Here is a 17,121-nt window from a genome sequence, read left to right on the forward strand (position 1 = left end):
TCTCCAAGCAGCTGCAGCTCATCATGGGCAGGGAGCGGACTCTGCTCTGTGCCATTGTAGTCCCATCCCAGGAAGGCAGCTGGGTTCAGGCTAGCAGGAAAGCAGAGGTTTGGACAAAGCCAGAGCTGAGCCAATGCTCAGGTCCCATAGCAGCTCCCACTGGGAGACACAGCTTTGCAAGATAACTGATGGGAGATACAGGCAGGGGCTTCTCAAAGAGGCAGGAACCAAGCAAGAGAGGGACAAGTGACCATGGCACTTAGAGATGCACATGAGAGAAGGAGGATGCAAGAACACAGGGGCCGATAGCTGCAAGCCCACAGCATCAGGCAGCTCCTGCAGCCACAGCAGCTACTTCTGCTTTGCTCATCTCCTGAACTGCTCATTAGAGAAGTACCACAGCAAGTCTTTCTCCAGCACTGACCTCTTGACAAGCTTTTGCTAACTCACGGTCTGGTTACTGTACTGCTGGGCGGACGTTACCCCAAGCTGTGTATCTGCACAGCATGAAAAGAAGAGCAGCTGGCCACAGCAGATGATAAATATCTACCTTTCTGCATCTCAAAGAGCTGCCATCAGCTCCCAGAGAAATAAAACCCAGAGGAGCCAACCAGCCATTCAGTAGCAGAGAGAAAATGCCAGTGCCCACAGTGGGGACGAGGCCATGGTTTCCCTCCCTCCAGCCTTCCTGGGGTGCCTTACAATCCCGCAGAGTGGGAACAGAGCCCATCAGGAAATGCATGAAGCTGGCAGGCAGCTGTGGACAGGCAAGCTCTGTGAAGAGCCACAGCACATTCTCTTCATCCCCCATGGGCCAAGACACCCCTTCAGGTTTCATCTGAAAGGCAACAGCCTCCAGTGCCACACACTGGGACAGAGACTCCCAGACACTCTCCCAGCTGCCTTAAAGGTCTGTCCTTGACCTTCAACAGCACTTTTGCCTTAGGATCCACCTCATAGAGCTGCAAATATAAGAGAAATGGACTCTTAACAGCTTTACAGAGAAATCCTCTGGTTTGTGGTGTGTGGAAGGCAGGAGGGGCAGATGCAGAAGTTTCCAGGGGTCTTGTGATGTGCCCATCCATAGGATATCACTGTGATAAGCAGCTAGAGCCAGGGATGCAGAGCGGTTACTAACGTGCTCTCGGCAGTGCACTGAGCTCCATCACCCCCTTCATCCCTGTGGCATCGTTAACATTCCTCACATTAGCAGAAGAGGAATAAGTAAAACCGTCCATCTGTGGAGCAAGCACCTGGTGGTCATTGTACAAGCCGCCAAAAAATAATCACACCAATTACTCCACAGCCCCAGAAACTCCCAGTATCCTTCTGCTCCCTCAGACCCTTTGAAATGTAAAGCCATACTGTTTGGTGTCATTTAATTTGGAGTTCAGCCTCAGAGCGGCAGAGCCTCGCTGAGCTTTAGGAGGAACACAGCCATGCAAAATGTAAATGTGCAAAATCCAGACGTCAGTGACCTGGAAGAGAAACACACCCCGAGTGCCATCAGTGACTCCATTTTGTGGACCCAGGGTCCTGTTTTACTGTCCCAGTGCCAGAGGAGCTGGCTGTGAGTCTCATCCCTCTTTGTGCTAGCTCAGGACTCCCGTCTCTTCTGGGGCTACTGGCCACCATTTGAATGCTGCCTTGGTGCAAACTGGAGTAGAGCTCAGGCTCTCTGCTGCTGCTGGGCTGCTCTCACAAACCTGAAGGCCTTGTAAAGCCTTCCCCAGCTCCCCCTCTGCACACAGGCCAGGAGATCCATATTTTGAACCCCTGTAAAAGATGAGCTCTGGAGAAAGTGGCCACAGTGGCCATGGGAATCTGATCCTGTCCCAAAAGCTGTACCCAGGCTCTGCTCCAAGTCAGCACAGAAACCTCTTTCTAGTTTCTTATTGCTACTCAGAAGATGGGGCTCTCCATCATCATCTTTCACATTTGCTCCTCTCCTCCAGGTTGGAGGCGCATCCTTTCTCACATTACAGCCGCAGCTGTCCTACCAGCCCTGGCAGGGCAGAGAGACCTATGTAAGGGAGAATGTATCTCCAACAAACCCAGCAGAAATACATCTACTTAAGTCAGGTATGAGCCTCCATGTCCTCACACTCACCAGAGCATCAAGAAACCCAGGAAAGATAAATGTCAGGTGGGCAGGGCACAAAAAAATGGGATGCTGACTTAGCACACCTGGAGGCACTGGTCTATCAGATGCTGATCCACTCTTGAGGATAAGAGATACCTTTGGTCTCTTACCAATGCCAGACACTGCACCAGACTGTGAGAGAAGCCAGCTCAAGAGGACAGAGGACAAATACTGACTCATCCCTAAGCTGCTCTCCAGGGGGCTGCTTCCTCCTAAGCCCACTGTGGTCTGACAGCAGGGAACAAATGCCTTTTCTCACTCCTGTGTGATCAGGTGAAGAGGAGAGGTGACAGATGACTACCCACACGAAGGCAAAGAGCCTCGCCATGGCTTGAAGCTTGCCCAGGATAGTGTAACAGAAGCAGCACAGGAAGCTTGGACATCCCCACCAGGCTGCAGGCCTCCATCAGCTGCCTGCAGGCAGTTCTAACCTGGAGTCATCCCTGACAGCTCCAAGGCATGAGTGATGGAGTTACATCTGCTAACGTTTCTATTAAAGGCTCTGATTTTCCCCAGTTTGGCTGAACAGAGGCTGGAATAAGCTGCCACATGCTGAAAAAGAAACGGGACAAAAGGAGTCCTGGAGCTGAGGGCTCCCATGCACTCTCCAAAAGCCACTAAGCCAAGACTTAAGCACAGCTTGACCTTCCGTTTTCAAGGAGCTCACAGACCAGGCTACAAGCTGCTCTGGAGCCCTGCAATGGCAGAGGCAGCTGGAGATCACAAAGATGAAGCCAGCCTGGTAAATCCAGAGGAGTTCAAGAGGGCCAGGATTTGGCAGCATGATTTTCTGCAGCTTGTCAGGACAACAGGGTTCAGCAGCAGGTGTTTGCTCCTCAAAGCAGAACGGGATGTGCCAGTTGTACATCAGTCTGCAGCGAACCATTGTACCTCTCCATACCTTGTGTCTGCTCTGTGGGTCCCTATGGGTGCAGGCAGAGCGCCGGCCACCAGGCAACAGCATGACCAGAAGAAAACCACATGCTGAGCCCATGAAAGCCTCCCCAAGATGTCAACAGCCCCACAGACCTTCACACCTGCCATGGTCACAGGACTGGCAGCTCAGACACCTCCATCCTGCTGCCTCTGCCCAAGGCTACCAGTCACTGCAGCATCAACTTGAACAGCATCTGAAGGGCAGCAGCTGCTGCAGGCAAGCAGAGACAGCAGGGGTTTATATATATCTTTTATATATATATATATATCCCTGTCAAAAGAGGAAACCCTGAGGACTTTAAGCATGACCCCTGCTTTAGAGCAAACAGCTGTGTTTGGCTGCCTCTCTGGTGCTCCAGCCATCAATGCAGCCCCAACGCCTGCATCTCACCCACAGCACATAAGCTCTTGGCACAGGAAGGAGCAAGAACCAATTTTGTTCTTTCATCCCTGTGATCTGATCATCACCCAACCTCGCAACTCATCCATCCATATTTTGACTCAGTGCAGAAGAGAAAATGTTATGTTTTCATTCTCCAGCCCTCCCTGAAGCAGGGCCTTTCCTCCCATTTTATATCTAACAAGAATCGAAAAAGTGCAAGTTAGTCATAGCACAATGGTTCTTTTTCTGGAGGTAAAAATGCCACTGCTTTCAAATGTATTATCTCCCTGCTCCACAGGTTTCAAAGTGGGAGCTTCACAGCCAGGGAAACTGGGCCAGCAGCGCTTGCTGGAAAAGAGCAGTGTTTTTAAGAAGCTGTTTCGCATTTGATCAGGTTCATTTTGCTGTTTCTCAAGCCCAGCACAGCTGGCAAGGTCTGGCTCAGAGGGCTACGGGGAAGAACCAGCTCAGAAAAATCTCATTAGGACCCTGCTAAAATAGTTGCAAAGAGGAGGATCAATCTCATCCTCTTATTAATTGACTGTGGCAAAGAGGGAAGACCCCAAGTTTTGGGATGGTGTCTCTGAGAGCACTGGACCCATCTCCAACACATGACAAAGAAAACCTTTTGAGCCAGCTGCATCCTCTGGGATTCTCTATAAATACATTGGGGAAGAGCACACGTACAGATTGAGTCAATAAAGAGATCTGACAGAAAAGCACTGTAGTATTTTACTCTCCCTCCTTGCCCAAGGCAAACCATTCTGGTTCTCTCTCTCCCTTGGACAGCCATATGAAAGAAGCCCAGCTTCCTCAGTGATCATTAATCCTCGCTGCAAAGGCGAAGAGGGAGCAAATCTTTGTGCCTGAGCAGATTCATCTCTGACAATTTTGCAAGGTTGGGTAAGCTGTTACCGGGCTGCAAAGCCCAGTTTTCCAGAGCAGAGCAAGGTGGCTTCCCACTCACTCCCAGGACGGAGGGCAGGACCCCTGGCTGGCAGGCAGCACTGAGCCAGGCTTTTAGCCATTGAGCCATCGGGAATGCCTGCATGGTTTGGCATGCACGGGAAGGCAGACGCTTGAAGCTTGCTCTCCTTCCAGGAGCTGCCTTTGGAAATGCTCCTGGAAAAGGAGCTGGGATGGTAATAGGATCAAAATGCTGGATGTCACAGGAAAGCACCCACGATGGCAGAGGCCCAGGGCTGAACTGCCAGCTGGAACAGCTTCCCCAGGGATGTGGTAGAGTTCCCATTGCCAGAGGCTTTCAGGATGCAACTGGGTGCTAGATAACCTCATCCAGGCTCCCTTTCCCACAGAGGGTTGGTCCAGGTATCTTTCCAGGTCCCTTCCAACCTGGGCTGTTCTCATTCTCTGATCACAGTTAGAACTGGGGAGGCCACGGTGGCCGGAAGCCTGCCTCCCACACCACCAATTCCCTGGGATAGGAACTTCTCTGCCTGCTGCTGGCACAGGCACCTGCACAGTCAACAAGACGTTGGGGAAAAACCTGGTGATTTCACACAAGAAAGAAGCTGCAGAGGGAGGGAAAGAGCCTTTTTAATTACAGAAGCTCAAAGCAGGTCAGAAAACCTCTTTTCTGCTCAAATCAGGGCTGCCGCCAGAGCTGTGGTTTTACACCTGCCCCCATGCAGCTGAACAGCAGAGCTGAAACAGAAGCCATGTGCTTGCAAGAAGGAAGGTGCTCGGAAGCACAGGGCAGCAGGGCAGCAGGTAGCACACACACCAACCAGCACACACTGACATACCCAGAACAAGTCTGGCTACATAAGGGCAGCTGAGAACTAAGCATGAAGCATGGCCAGTGCTAAGTCACCGCCAGCCCCCAAGGACCAGGGAAAAACTGACAGCTGATGAGTACTGACCTGGGGCTGCCAAATTCCTCTAGAGAAGTGGGAAAGCAGGAATGCCTGCTGTGAGTGGCAGGAGACATGACGCAGAGCCCTGGATCCCCATATGTTCCATTAGCAGCACAGGAGGAGCACGATTCCCTGCAGACACAGGTTAAACGGATCCACTCTGCTGCATGAGCCAACCCCAAGCTGAGTCCAAAAGTCCCTATGAAGTTAAATAACATTGTCCACCAAAAAAATCCCTTCCACCTGGCTCAGCATCCATCCTGACCTTGTGGGCATCCTGTCCTCCCCTCCATGTACTGTGAGGTCACTTGCATTCGCAGCACTGAAACTTCTTCAGAGGGTTTTGTTGCTGAAAACATTTAACAAGCAGAAGTCCCTGTGAACATGCAAACTGATGTGATGTGACACGCACCTGGGGGTTGCCAACCAGCAGGAAGCAGGCAGCCTTGCTGGAGAGAGACTGCCGAAAACCAGCTGTCAGTGCAGGTCAACAGGAGATGAATGTGTCTGTTAAGGCGCCAAGCCCATGCAGAGACACCTTGGTGTCTCCCTCTGGTCCCCGCAGTTGCATGTCACCTTCCAGAGAGGTTCAGGCCGAAGCAGTGCTGTGCCACCCACTGCCAGCTCCTCCTGCCAAGCTCAAGATCAAGAGGTTCACTGGCTCCTGGCAGAGAGCACACACCAGCCATGGGTATCCTCCAACACTGCTGGCCAAGTTACTCCAAAACTCATCCTCTACATCAACCAGGGGACGAGTAAGGAGAGACTTCTAGCTTGCTGAGACTCCCATCCTTAAACTGTCTTCCCCTAAAATAAGGCAAAAATCTTATCTACTTACATCACCTCTTTTACTGGCAGCAGACACAGGGTGTGTAAAGCCTAAGCAAGAGGAGGGAGTGTGATGTACTCAATGCACACCATCACATTTCCCAGTGCCCACCAGCCCCCAGACAATCAGAAACAATTGCCCAAAGCCATCTTTGACAGTGCCCTTTTCTGCTCTCTCTTCTTCCTGTGGCCATGAGGAGAGGTGGAAGACCAGACCTCAGCAGCATGTGGCAGATTGGATGTGACATCCCCTGTGCCTCAGTTTCCCTGGATGCAGGGAGATGCTGCAAGCATCAGGCTGTGCTCCACTGCCCTTTGGAGGAGCAGACTGCAAACAGCCAACACTTCCACAGGGTTCCTAAGGGAGAAGAGAGAATTCAATCCACTGTGTAGCACTTATGACCATGAGTGACTGGCAAGGAAGACAACACCGTTCAGGGCTTCCTTGGTCATGGGATAAAACAAGCCAGAGCAGCATTTAAGTTGGATTTTGTTTCTAAGAGGGGAAAACAAGTAGGATGGGTCTTGTTCCTTCCCCCTCATTTCCAAACCCTGTTGCTGGCTGGCTATCACGAGTGGGCAACACCAGGGAGATGGCTTGTCATCAGCCGCCTGCTCTGAGTCAGACCAGCCGAGGTAAAAAAAGCTGTACAAAAGTGGAAAAAAACCCCAAACTCTAGAAAGGGAAACACTCCCACCCTCCACCAGGAGCCTGCACCAACCACCCCAAGCATCCACCCCTCCCCAGGGCTTCCCATCATCAGCCACATCCCCATCCTACTGGAGATGCCACCAGTCTGCAGCTATGCCACACCAGAGCTATGTGAGGGACAACTGCTGGGACAGTCCTAACCTGCTGCTGCTGTAGCCCCAAGGTACACAACCGGTGGGCACCAGGTACCAGTGAGGTCCATCTGCAGTGCAGAAGCCATGTATGACCCAACCTACAGCCTAGCTTGGGGCCCATGAAGATAGAAGGGCTCCCAAAACACTTTACCCAGAGTCTATATCCTTACCCCAAGCCCCTGCCAGCCCACAGCACTGCAGCCTGTCACACTGTCAGCTTTGCTCTCATCTTTGCCATCAATACGAGTTAGACACGACAACTCCTCTATGACTCTCAAGGGCTTTTCTTTTCCCCTTCACCCTGTTTTTATTTGATTCGTGAGGATTGCTTAACAGTCTTCCTGGGAACTCTACAGACCTATATTCAAATGCATATGAGCTAAAACTAAAGGCCTTTCTTGCCAACACCCCAAGCCTCTCTAAAGCATCCACAGACTGATCCCCATGGTCACCTTGGGGCATAGGAAGAGGGAAGGAGAAAGATGGAGAGCTCCAGCTCCCAGAAAGCCACAACCATATTCTGCAGGGTGACCCACTGGTGCAAGAAGGGAGAAGGTCATCTAGAAGGCCCACATGATGAGACATTGAAGGAAGCAAAGTCCCAAATTGGTGGTGATATAAGTCCTGGATAAAGGTATCCTGCTCCTCACCCTCCATGGGGAGATGGACATAGAACTCTGAGTGGCCTTGGCAGCACTCCCCAGAGCTCACAGGAGACCAAAGGAGTTCATGAGGATGAGCATGGCTATGGTTGAAAAATAGCACTGCAGAGAGGGCTGAGTCTCTGTCGTACTTCCTGCATGCCCAGAGGAAAACCCTGGGCAGCAGCTGATGGGCTGGAGCTGCTGCTGCTGCAATAGGGTCTCACATGCACTCAGACTGCAGCTGGACCGCTTGCACAGAGCCCAAAACAAACTAGATCAGCCAGGTGAAATAATTTAAGGGGAAAACATCCCAGTAATTGAGCCCTCTTTGCAGCTGTTTTACTGGCTGCCAATCCCTGATCCCAGCCCCCGACACAGTCAAGCAAAAAGATTGTTCCATGGTTTTGCCTTTAAAGTACAAACCACCTGGGACAGGAACACAGCTCCACAGACCTTCATTTATAACAGCCGAGAGATCAACAGCTCTGAGCAAAGCCAGCAGCCATGGCAGTGTGATCAGGGGAGCAGGAAGGGAAGGACATGGTGTAGCCATGGGCACTGGGCACCAAAGCTTGGCTGCTGTAAAGGACCATGCATAGGTTCCCAGTCCTCTACAGACAGAAAGCTGTTTACATTAAGAAGCTGTTTGGGTTGCTGGGTGGAAAAGGACAGTCTGAAGGATGGCACAGATCTCAGCCACATCAGCTGGGGGAAATCTTGGTGGTGTCACCAGGAAAGAAGGAGTGTTCAGTGAGTATTTCTGCAATAGCATTAGGTCAAAGGCAGACAACATGGGCAGAGGATCCAGATGAAATGTTTGTTCTTCCATGAGAAGATAACACACATTTAAAACACACAGAAATCCCGGTTGACAAGCTGTTTGCATGTCAAAGGGTGATCTCTGGCCAGCTGGAGATGCTACAGAGTCCCAGGAGAGACAGCAGCCTTTGCTTGCCAATATTAAAATGGGTAAACAGCTGACTCGGGCAAGCACAGGCTGGTCAGCAAAGGCAGAGCCAAGGCAAAAGAAACGGATGGCTGCAACCAGACCACATCACCAGGAAGCAAAGACTGACATAATTAATGCCAACCAACACATGTTTACAGCTGTCAGATCCTGTTGGCAAGCGTGATTTATTTGTGTGGGGACTGCAGGCTTGACTGATAACCAGATCCCTGACGTTCATTCAAATTCAGAAGACGCAGGACTTGGTACAATTTTGAACTCTTCATTAGGGACTGTAGTGACAGGACAAGGGGTAACCGGTTAAAACTTAAACAAGGGAAGTTTAGATTGGATATAAGGAGGAAGCTCTTTACTGTTAGGGTGGTGAGGTACTGGAATGGGTTGCCCAGGGAAGCTGTGAATGCTCCATCCCTGGCAGTGTTCAAGGCCAGGTTGGATGAAGCATTGGGTGATATGGTTTAGTGTGAGGTGTCCCTGCCCATGGCAGGGGGGTTGGAACTGTATGATCTTAAAGTCCTTTCCAACCCTAACTATTCTGAGTCTATAATTTTCCACTTTTAATGAAGAAACAACAACTCCATTAAGGGACAGTGGAAAGTGTTTGCAGTCACTGTTACCTGGCTCAGACCAAACTCACAAGGGGGGTGGGGGTCTGTGGCAGAGGGCAAGATCTTCACCAGACATCTCTACACCACAGCAGTAAGAACACTGCTGAAATAAAGCATCCATTTGCAATAGTGACATGTTGGAGAACTTTCTAAGCTGAAAACAGGTCAAAAAATAAGGGTCCAAAATAGGACACTCTTTCACCCCACAGGTCCCCTCCAGTCCCTCCTCCTCCTCCCATTCCCCTCCCCTATTTTTCAGCATCTCCAAAGCTTTCTCCACCCTCCCTCCCTATATTCCACTCCTCTCCCTGCCTCCTCCTCCTCCCTCTCCATCCCGCTCTCCCACACCTCCTTCCTGTGACAGGCAGCCATGCATCCTCCCTCCACTTCAGCTAACTCCTCTCCACTGAAGCTGGCATTCCACTTCTGCTACTGAGTCCTCTTTCATGCCTCCTGACTTTTGCCATCCCACCCATTTCCTCCCTGCTGCTACTGGGGTGGGAGGGCAGTGGGGGACACCCAGTAGGCCTGACCTGTGGCTCTTTTTAACAGCACCCTTCTCAAAAGAGGCACAGCATGAAATAAATAAAGCAAATCTGTCTCACTGCTGTCTCGGGTTGCTTAAGGGAGCCGGGCATCGGGGGTGGGATGAAGGATGCTATTTGAAGAAGCTGTCTCCATGGCAACCACCATTCCCACCACCAAGCGGGCATAGGTCACCTGTTTCCATGAAAGTTTCCCCCCCTATTTCCTTCCCCATCTCTCCGCCCTGTGAAGTGCCAGCAGAGCCCCAGGGATGCAGATGGTCCAGCCTAGAGGAGAAGCCACAGGGTTGCTGGTGGCACAGCTGCAAACAGCCTCCAAAGACCCACACACCACATCAGAGGAAGCCAGAACATCCCCAGGGTGCAGTGTGCAGGGACCTGCAGTACTTGCTCCCCTCTGCCCTACACTGGCAAGGCAACCCCGCAGTCAGTCTAACATGGGCAGAGAGGAAACACTCTGCTGCAGGACTTGGGGATGGATGCACACACCCTGACACGTGCTTCAGGGACTGAGGCAGAGATCAAAACATGTCCCCTCCCTCTGCACATGGCCCTGGGCACTGCATTCCCATACGATTTCAGTTCTTTATTTTAACTCAAAATCAGCTCCCCTCCCAAGGTACTCCCAGAGCAACCCATAGCTCCCTTTTTAGCTCCGACAACCCCCATCTCTCATGCGACAGATGTGCTCACCAGGACCTTTCCCCAAGTAAGGCAGTTCCAGCCCCATGAAACCGAGCACTCCCACAGCCAACCTGATGCTCCCACTAGTGCCAGCCCCTTCCCCGTATTCCCACACATCCACTTCAGGGCTGGCAGAAGGGCCCAACACCCCCTGCACCAAAACTGAGCTCCAGGGAGAGACGTGGAGAGTATGGAACGAAGATAATGGGGAACTGGTTCTGCTCTCCACCAGTTCTCCAGCACTAGGGGGACACGAGCAGCAGAGGTCCCACCCACTTCCAGTGTTAACATGCCTCTGCGGGCTACTAGCAGGCAGCTCCCTAAGGCTGGGGTGTGCAAGAGGGTCGACAAAGAGTCCCTGACTGAAGCTCTGGGGTTGGCACCGGGTAGTCATCCTGCGGCACAGCACAGGCTGCAGGATTCACACAGTTCCCCCACAGGGCTGGGAGTTTCGCCAGGAAAAGCAAGTTTATAAATAGTGTGTTTCAACATGAACAAACGAAAGCAGCAGAACTTGACAGCCAGATCAGCCAGGGGCTGAGCACAGGCCCCTCCCCAGCATCCTCTCCACTAGGAAGGATGGTCACATCCCTTCCCTGCATCGCCCAGCTGGCCAGGACCATCCTCACTCTCTAGAAAGCCTGGACCTGGAGATACCAATGTCTGATGTGCTGCCTGGGAACACCCTTGCTGCAGCTGCTCTGGCAGCTGGAGCAAAACAGCAGAGCTGGCATCAAAAAGACAAGAAGCAGTGGGGATGGCCACCTGCTCTGCTCAGGGTAAGGGTAAACAGCCCACAGCTGCCCAGCATCGACCAAGGGCCACAAATTCCAATGCATTGCTTGAAACAAAGTCTTCCTAAGCTCATGGACCAGAAAGTTTCTAACTTTTCCTCCCACTCCTGCAGAAAACAGCTGCCCCACTGGTGAGGCTGGCACTTGAAACAGAAATCTCCTGGCACAATGCATTACACCAAAGAGGTACATGCCTGCCAGATCCTAACAACAAGTAAGACGCTCAAGGAGAATAGCATCTTTTATCTCTGCGTTAAGGAGGAAAGAAGCAAGCCATCAGATGAGAACTTGCTTCTTGTCAACACAAAACATCAGAAAAGACACCCCTGCACCTATGGAGTGAATGGGAGGACATCCCTGCTGGGGAAAAACCTGCCAGATTGCAAAAGGAGGAGATCTTGATGGCAGTGCCCAAGGGAAGACATGAAGACATGACATGTCAGAGCAGCCCCATCAGCTGTCAGCATGAGAAGCTTCTGACAGTCCACTGAACACATGCAGAGCTCTTCATGCCATGCTTGCTTACCTTGATGTAGGTGTCAAGGGCTGGGTGAACACGGTTGATTGCTAGATGGATGGACAATGGTGTAGTGAATGGGAAGGTTGCCATGACCACATGGCTGGGGGCAGGAAAGGAGAAGATCTTGAAGCCATACTTCTGGAACCGCTTGACTTGCTCTTCTGATGGCTTTGCATCTCCCTCACTGAGGATTCGGCCTATGGCAAAACGGCATTTCTCTGGAGACACCTGATCAAGGGGGACAGACAGACAGCGTCAGAAGAAGAGTCGTAACACCAGCCAAAACCTCAACCTACATGGAGGCAGGAGACCACCACAAACCAGGGTAAATGCAATGATCGGGCACACCAAACTAGGTGCCCGCTCCTAGGTGTCCACACTCCTCCCAGCCTTAGCTCACAGACCAGTGCAGAACGTACTGCTCCCCTCCTTGAAGGACACAGGGACTTGCAGCAAAGAAATCCCATCAGGCTGCTCACCGAACCCTGTCCCAGGTGAGTCACTGCCAGGTGTCTCTCTTGCTCTGCATCAGAGACCCAACTGTTAAGATGTGCTCACCACCACCCCCATGTGCAGGGTATCCCTGCTGCTCTGGCAGGAGCTAAAAAGAGATTTGACCACAACCTGCCTCCACCACACCCTCAAGGAGGTTGATCTGCACTGGTGCCTGCCCCCAGCAGCCACCCAGACACATGTGATGTGCTGGTGCAACCAACTTGCACAGGCCACCAGCACTAAGACGCAGTGAAATACAGAGGCTGATGGGTCTCTCCTATGTGGGCACACTCAGTCTAGCTGTTTCAGGGATGGGAAAACGAAGGCATGAAGACTTGCACAGAGTCTGCAAGCTATTTGTAGTAGCATAAAGAGAAACAAATCCCCTTCCATCCTGGACTGCAACAAAACGCAAAACATAAAACATGCTCTCTCTGTATTTGGGAATGCTCTGCAGGCATTGGCACCACAAAACTCTTGTGGGGATGATGTGAGGCAGAAAGAGGGTGCACACAAGGCCACCATGTTACCATTTCACATCCTCATGTGCCCCCCAAGGGGATTGCCACTCTGTGCTCCCCAATCTCATGCCTAATTTTGCCTGTGCAACATCTCTTTCTGCAGCATAACTACCTCACACTGTACTCCTTGCCCTCCCTTTCCTTTAAAACACTCTTTAATGTTGCACAGTAGGTCTGTCTCAGAGGAGAAACACAGCAGATGCAAATAGGAAGGAAGAAAACAGCCTGTCAGAAGTAGGAGCATCCACCAGGCTGGGGACTGGCGCCTGGCAGCTCACTCTTGCCCTCCTATGCTGCAAGAGGGAGCTGCAGACAGGGCTGTGCTGAGCATCACTGCTTTGGGGCCAGGAAGGAGAAGCAGATCCACCCCAAAGACAGCAAGAGGCAACAGTTAAAGGCATACCTAGGGAAAAGTCCGAATAAAGCAAGGAGATAAGGGAAATCTATAGTAAATTCCTTTAAACATGAAATGAAATCTCATTTACATCCTGAACAAAGACAGTTCACCCCTAGAGCAGGTGGAAGGACCAGAGCTGACGAAGCAGGCAGCATCACTTGGGCCAGGTACATTTGCTTTCTCCATTCTCTTTTTAACTTTCTATTTCATAGTGTGCAGCCCCACAGGTGCTTTCTCAAGGACAGTAGCAAGACAGATTTGCTTCCTGCCCTGCCTGACAAAGACCATCTCAAAGGAAGGAAGGAAACACTCCAGCTAAAACCAGCTTTTCCCTAATTTTCCTTTTAAGATGGGCAGATGCTGATCAAAACCTCTGCTCCCCCAAGTGCCCCAAAGGAGAATCTTTCAAAATTATTAGTTAACATAATCAGCAGTTCTGCTGATGGGAGCAAAATCTGTTCTTGCACTCAGAGAGCCTTTTGTCCTCATCCATCCAATATCAGCGCACAGGCTGGTCACTGAGCATATGAACATGTGGATTGCAGGCAAAAGGCCTTGGCATGTGCCTACAACTAGATACGAGCAGAAGTGCTTGGCTGGAGCTGAGCACAAACCAACCCGCCACATCCCATCCTTGCTGAGGAGTTATTTTTGTTCCTGCCAGAGGTGGGAGAAGCAGGGAGAAGGCCTCTGGGCTGCTAAATATTAAATAAAAAGGAAAAAAGGAAAAAAAAGTGCAAATTAATATTAATCTTGTCCATTAAACCACATAAAACATCACTGGCAGGGGTTCAGCAGCACTCAGGAGCATCCTTGTGTGAACACTAAGAGCCAGGAGCCAGAAGAAAGCCCTGGGGATGCGTCTGCCCCGAGGACCAGTGTGACCCTGAGGTATCCCACATGCTCCAGGCCACCAGGATCTGCCCAACAGACAACTGATGCTCTCTGGCATCCCCATCCTCTCTTCTACCAAGAGCCTCCTTCGGCCATAAATCTGCCAGGACAGCAAATCCCACACTGGTCATCAGCCCCTACCCACTGCAGCACTGGGGCATCAAACCCCACAGGAGCTGGTGGCCAAGAGCCAGGATGGAGGCAGCTGTCTGGGCAGAGCCCACCAGTGCTTGGCCAGGGACACAGGGGGACACAGCAGGCAGCGAGCATGTGCTGCTGCCTGATGACAAAAGGTCTATTTTTGGTGACAAGCCAACATCCGCGGTGGGTGGCCAGCTCTGGGCGGACCAGCCTCTGCCACAGGGTGCTTCCCCAAGGTCAGGAGAGCACTGCAAACAAGGAGGAAGAGGTCCTCTTCCTCCCAGGGCACAGGCAGCCTGAGTAACCGATTCTGCCCTGCTGAACCTCCAGGAACAAGGAGCCAGCAGTGAACACCATCTCCCAGACATCACAGCTACAGCAGGTACAGGCACACAGTGCCCAAGCAGAAGGTCTGCAGGGCAACCACAGGCATGTCCACACCACATTCCCAGAGCAGAGTAGCACCAAGCATGAATGCTGAGCCCTTCCAGCAGCACTGACTGCCTCGCACAGAGTTCTCAACTCCAGATGAGAACCTTGATGCAAGGACACAAATCTGTGGCAGAAGAATTAGCCACCTGGACCACATGGGCCTCAGCCCACCATGCATTCCTCACAGCTCCCATCCCTCACCCACTCCAAACATGACACTTCTTGGGGACAAGTGTCCAAGCATGTTCAGTCAAACTCTACCACTGCCCAGCTTATTCCATGGGGGACAGTACACTCCACCACCCTCCTTCCCAGGCCAGGAAGAGGCACTGCAGAGTGTCTTCTTGCCTCCCATGATCCAGAAGTAAAAACTGGAAGACAAAGGTAAGTCAGCTCAACACTAGATACAAAGACACGAGGTGGCTGAGCACACTCCAGAGGCCACTGTCAAGCTCAGTGCTTTCTTGCCTCTGATATCTTCCTGTCAGGCCACTCAGGACTATGCTTTCACAGACAAGTCCTGTCCAAGCAGGTCCAATCCTTGGGAGCACCACGTTGCAAGCAACGAAACAGGGTTCCTAAAATAGGATCAGTCACCCCCAGAGCAGAAGCATGGGGTGAGAACTATCAAATCCATCACTGTGCACCACGCCAGCCCCTAGCACACATGCTCAAGCACACACACAGAGCTGCTAACTACTCTGCTGTCCCTCCTCCTCCCCGTAGCATTCCTCCACGGTCACACTAGCTACTGCAGCATTACTGGGGAGCCAGGCTGTCTGCTACAGACAAATGCCCACATGCTGTTATCTGGAGACCCCAATGCCACCTCACATCAGCTACCAGGCTCCTCACTCTCCCACAAGTTCTGGTGCACTTTTGTTTGCTCCTTGTCCCGGACAGTACCCACCAGAGTACCTAGCTCTTGCTGGCAGTCATGAGGCAGTGCGCTTTCTGCTCACCTCTCAGCCTGAAAAGCATCACGGAGTTAACTGTTTCATCAGACAGGAGCCCTCAGCACACCTCACCTGAGGTTTCAGTAAGAACTCTCAGGGGATGAAAGGACCACAGGGAAACTCGGAAAAACACGAGAGCACTACAAACAAGGGGAATACGGATGAGGACAGAGCAAGCTGAAGAGACCATCTGCTTTCAACCACAGAGCTGCAAGTCCAGAAGGAGCCTTGGCTGCACTTCCTGCAGCCAAGGGATCTGCCAATGAATGCGTTACCTTGGGATCATGAACATCAGCCTTTGCTCCATAATCACATCCACTATTCTGCTGATAACTTGTTCATAGGGAGCTATCAGAAGATAGCAAGCTTTGCTCGACCAATGCCTTCCAGTTAGGGTTGTCCAAGAAACAACCTGCTTTCAGGTGCCTTTCCCCACAGAGCATCCTCTACACATCTGGGAGACCTTGTGAATCCCAGTACTCATCTCCAGAGGGTGAGCTGAAAGTGCCTGAAATACAGGTAGGGAGCATCCTGAGTTGCAAACCCGGGTGCTGACCACAAGAGCTTACTGGCCCCACCAGGTATGCCTTACCGTGTGCGGGTTGTCATAGTAGACACCAATGGAGTAGAGCTTCGACGAGATGCTGCAGCCGTCTGTGAAGAGCTGCCCAGATTCACCATAGGGGCCTATCCTGAACTTGTAGGCCAGTGTGATGTTGCCGACAGGTGGGGAGCCAGCACTCACAACCACCTCTGTGAAGAGCCCCGAGTAGACAGCGAAGCCAAAGACGGTCAAAAGCAGCAGCACGAGCAGCACTGCAATCAGCCCGAGGAGCACCCAGTCAGACATGACGGACGCTTGGTGCTCCACACTTCCGGATGCACTAGTGGCAAGAGATGAGAAAGAAGGGGAGTTAAGCTAGTGCTCAGACAAGCAATCACTCTGAAGATATTTATTTGTAGTAAAACACAACCACTTCCAGTCCCTCTTACATGTGAAGCTTAAAGACAGTGGAACCAGCCTAGAAATCTCCTGTATATTAGCCCCATGTTGCATCAGCCTATTCCAATTGGTCGCCAGGTACAAATTATACTGCTTCAGCACCTCTTGGGAATGAGGTGATTATGGAGAAACAGAGAGGTACTGTCCCCATCTCCCAGAACCAGCAATACAGCTCATGGCCAGCCTTGCATCCAGGAAAGACTGAAAACCACCCCGTGATCAACACCCAACAGATCAACAGATATCCAGCACTGAGCTAAGGATCAGGGGTCTATAATAAAATAATTTATAAATGCCATGCCTGGTATTTTGACCAGGGGAGCCCCTTTGACCCAAGCACTCAGAGAAGCTCAGAGCAAGTTGAAGACCCAGCTAGAAAAAACATCCCAAACACACTCAGGTGCAATGAATTATTGGTAACCCTTTTAGATGGTCTTTTTTTAGCCTAGAAGCTTTTATAACCCCAACAAAAGCTTCCTGTTTTGCTTGGCAACTTTTCTCCCTCACA

General features: G+C 51.4%; 1 protein-coding gene across 3 annotated transcripts in view; it reads right to left on the reverse strand.

The window, feature by feature from the left end:
- TEX264 (testis expressed 264, ER-phagy receptor) overlaps positions 1-17,121 on the reverse strand; it is a 45,778-nt gene that overhangs the window by 18,115 nt on the left and 10,542 nt on the right. For all 3 annotated transcript variants that reach the window (XM_005145806.4, XM_034066455.1, XM_034066454.1), the window contains 2 exons: positions 16,203-16,494; positions 11,781-12,002 (listed from right to left, as the gene is read on the reverse strand). In XM_005145806.4, coding sequence (XP_005145863.1) covers positions 11,781-12,002; positions 16,203-16,460 — 480 coding nt within the window. In that variant the 5' untranslated portion in view covers positions 16,461-16,494. The remainder of the gene's footprint in view (positions 1-11,780; positions 12,003-16,202; positions 16,495-17,121) is intronic.

The sequence above is a fragment of the Melopsittacus undulatus genome, chromosome 9 (genome assembly GCF_012275295.1).
Source record: "Melopsittacus undulatus isolate bMelUnd1 chromosome 9, bMelUnd1.mat.Z, whole genome shotgun sequence".
In the NCBI taxonomy this organism is placed as follows: Eukaryota; Metazoa; Chordata; class Aves; order Psittaciformes; family Psittaculidae; genus Melopsittacus; species Melopsittacus undulatus.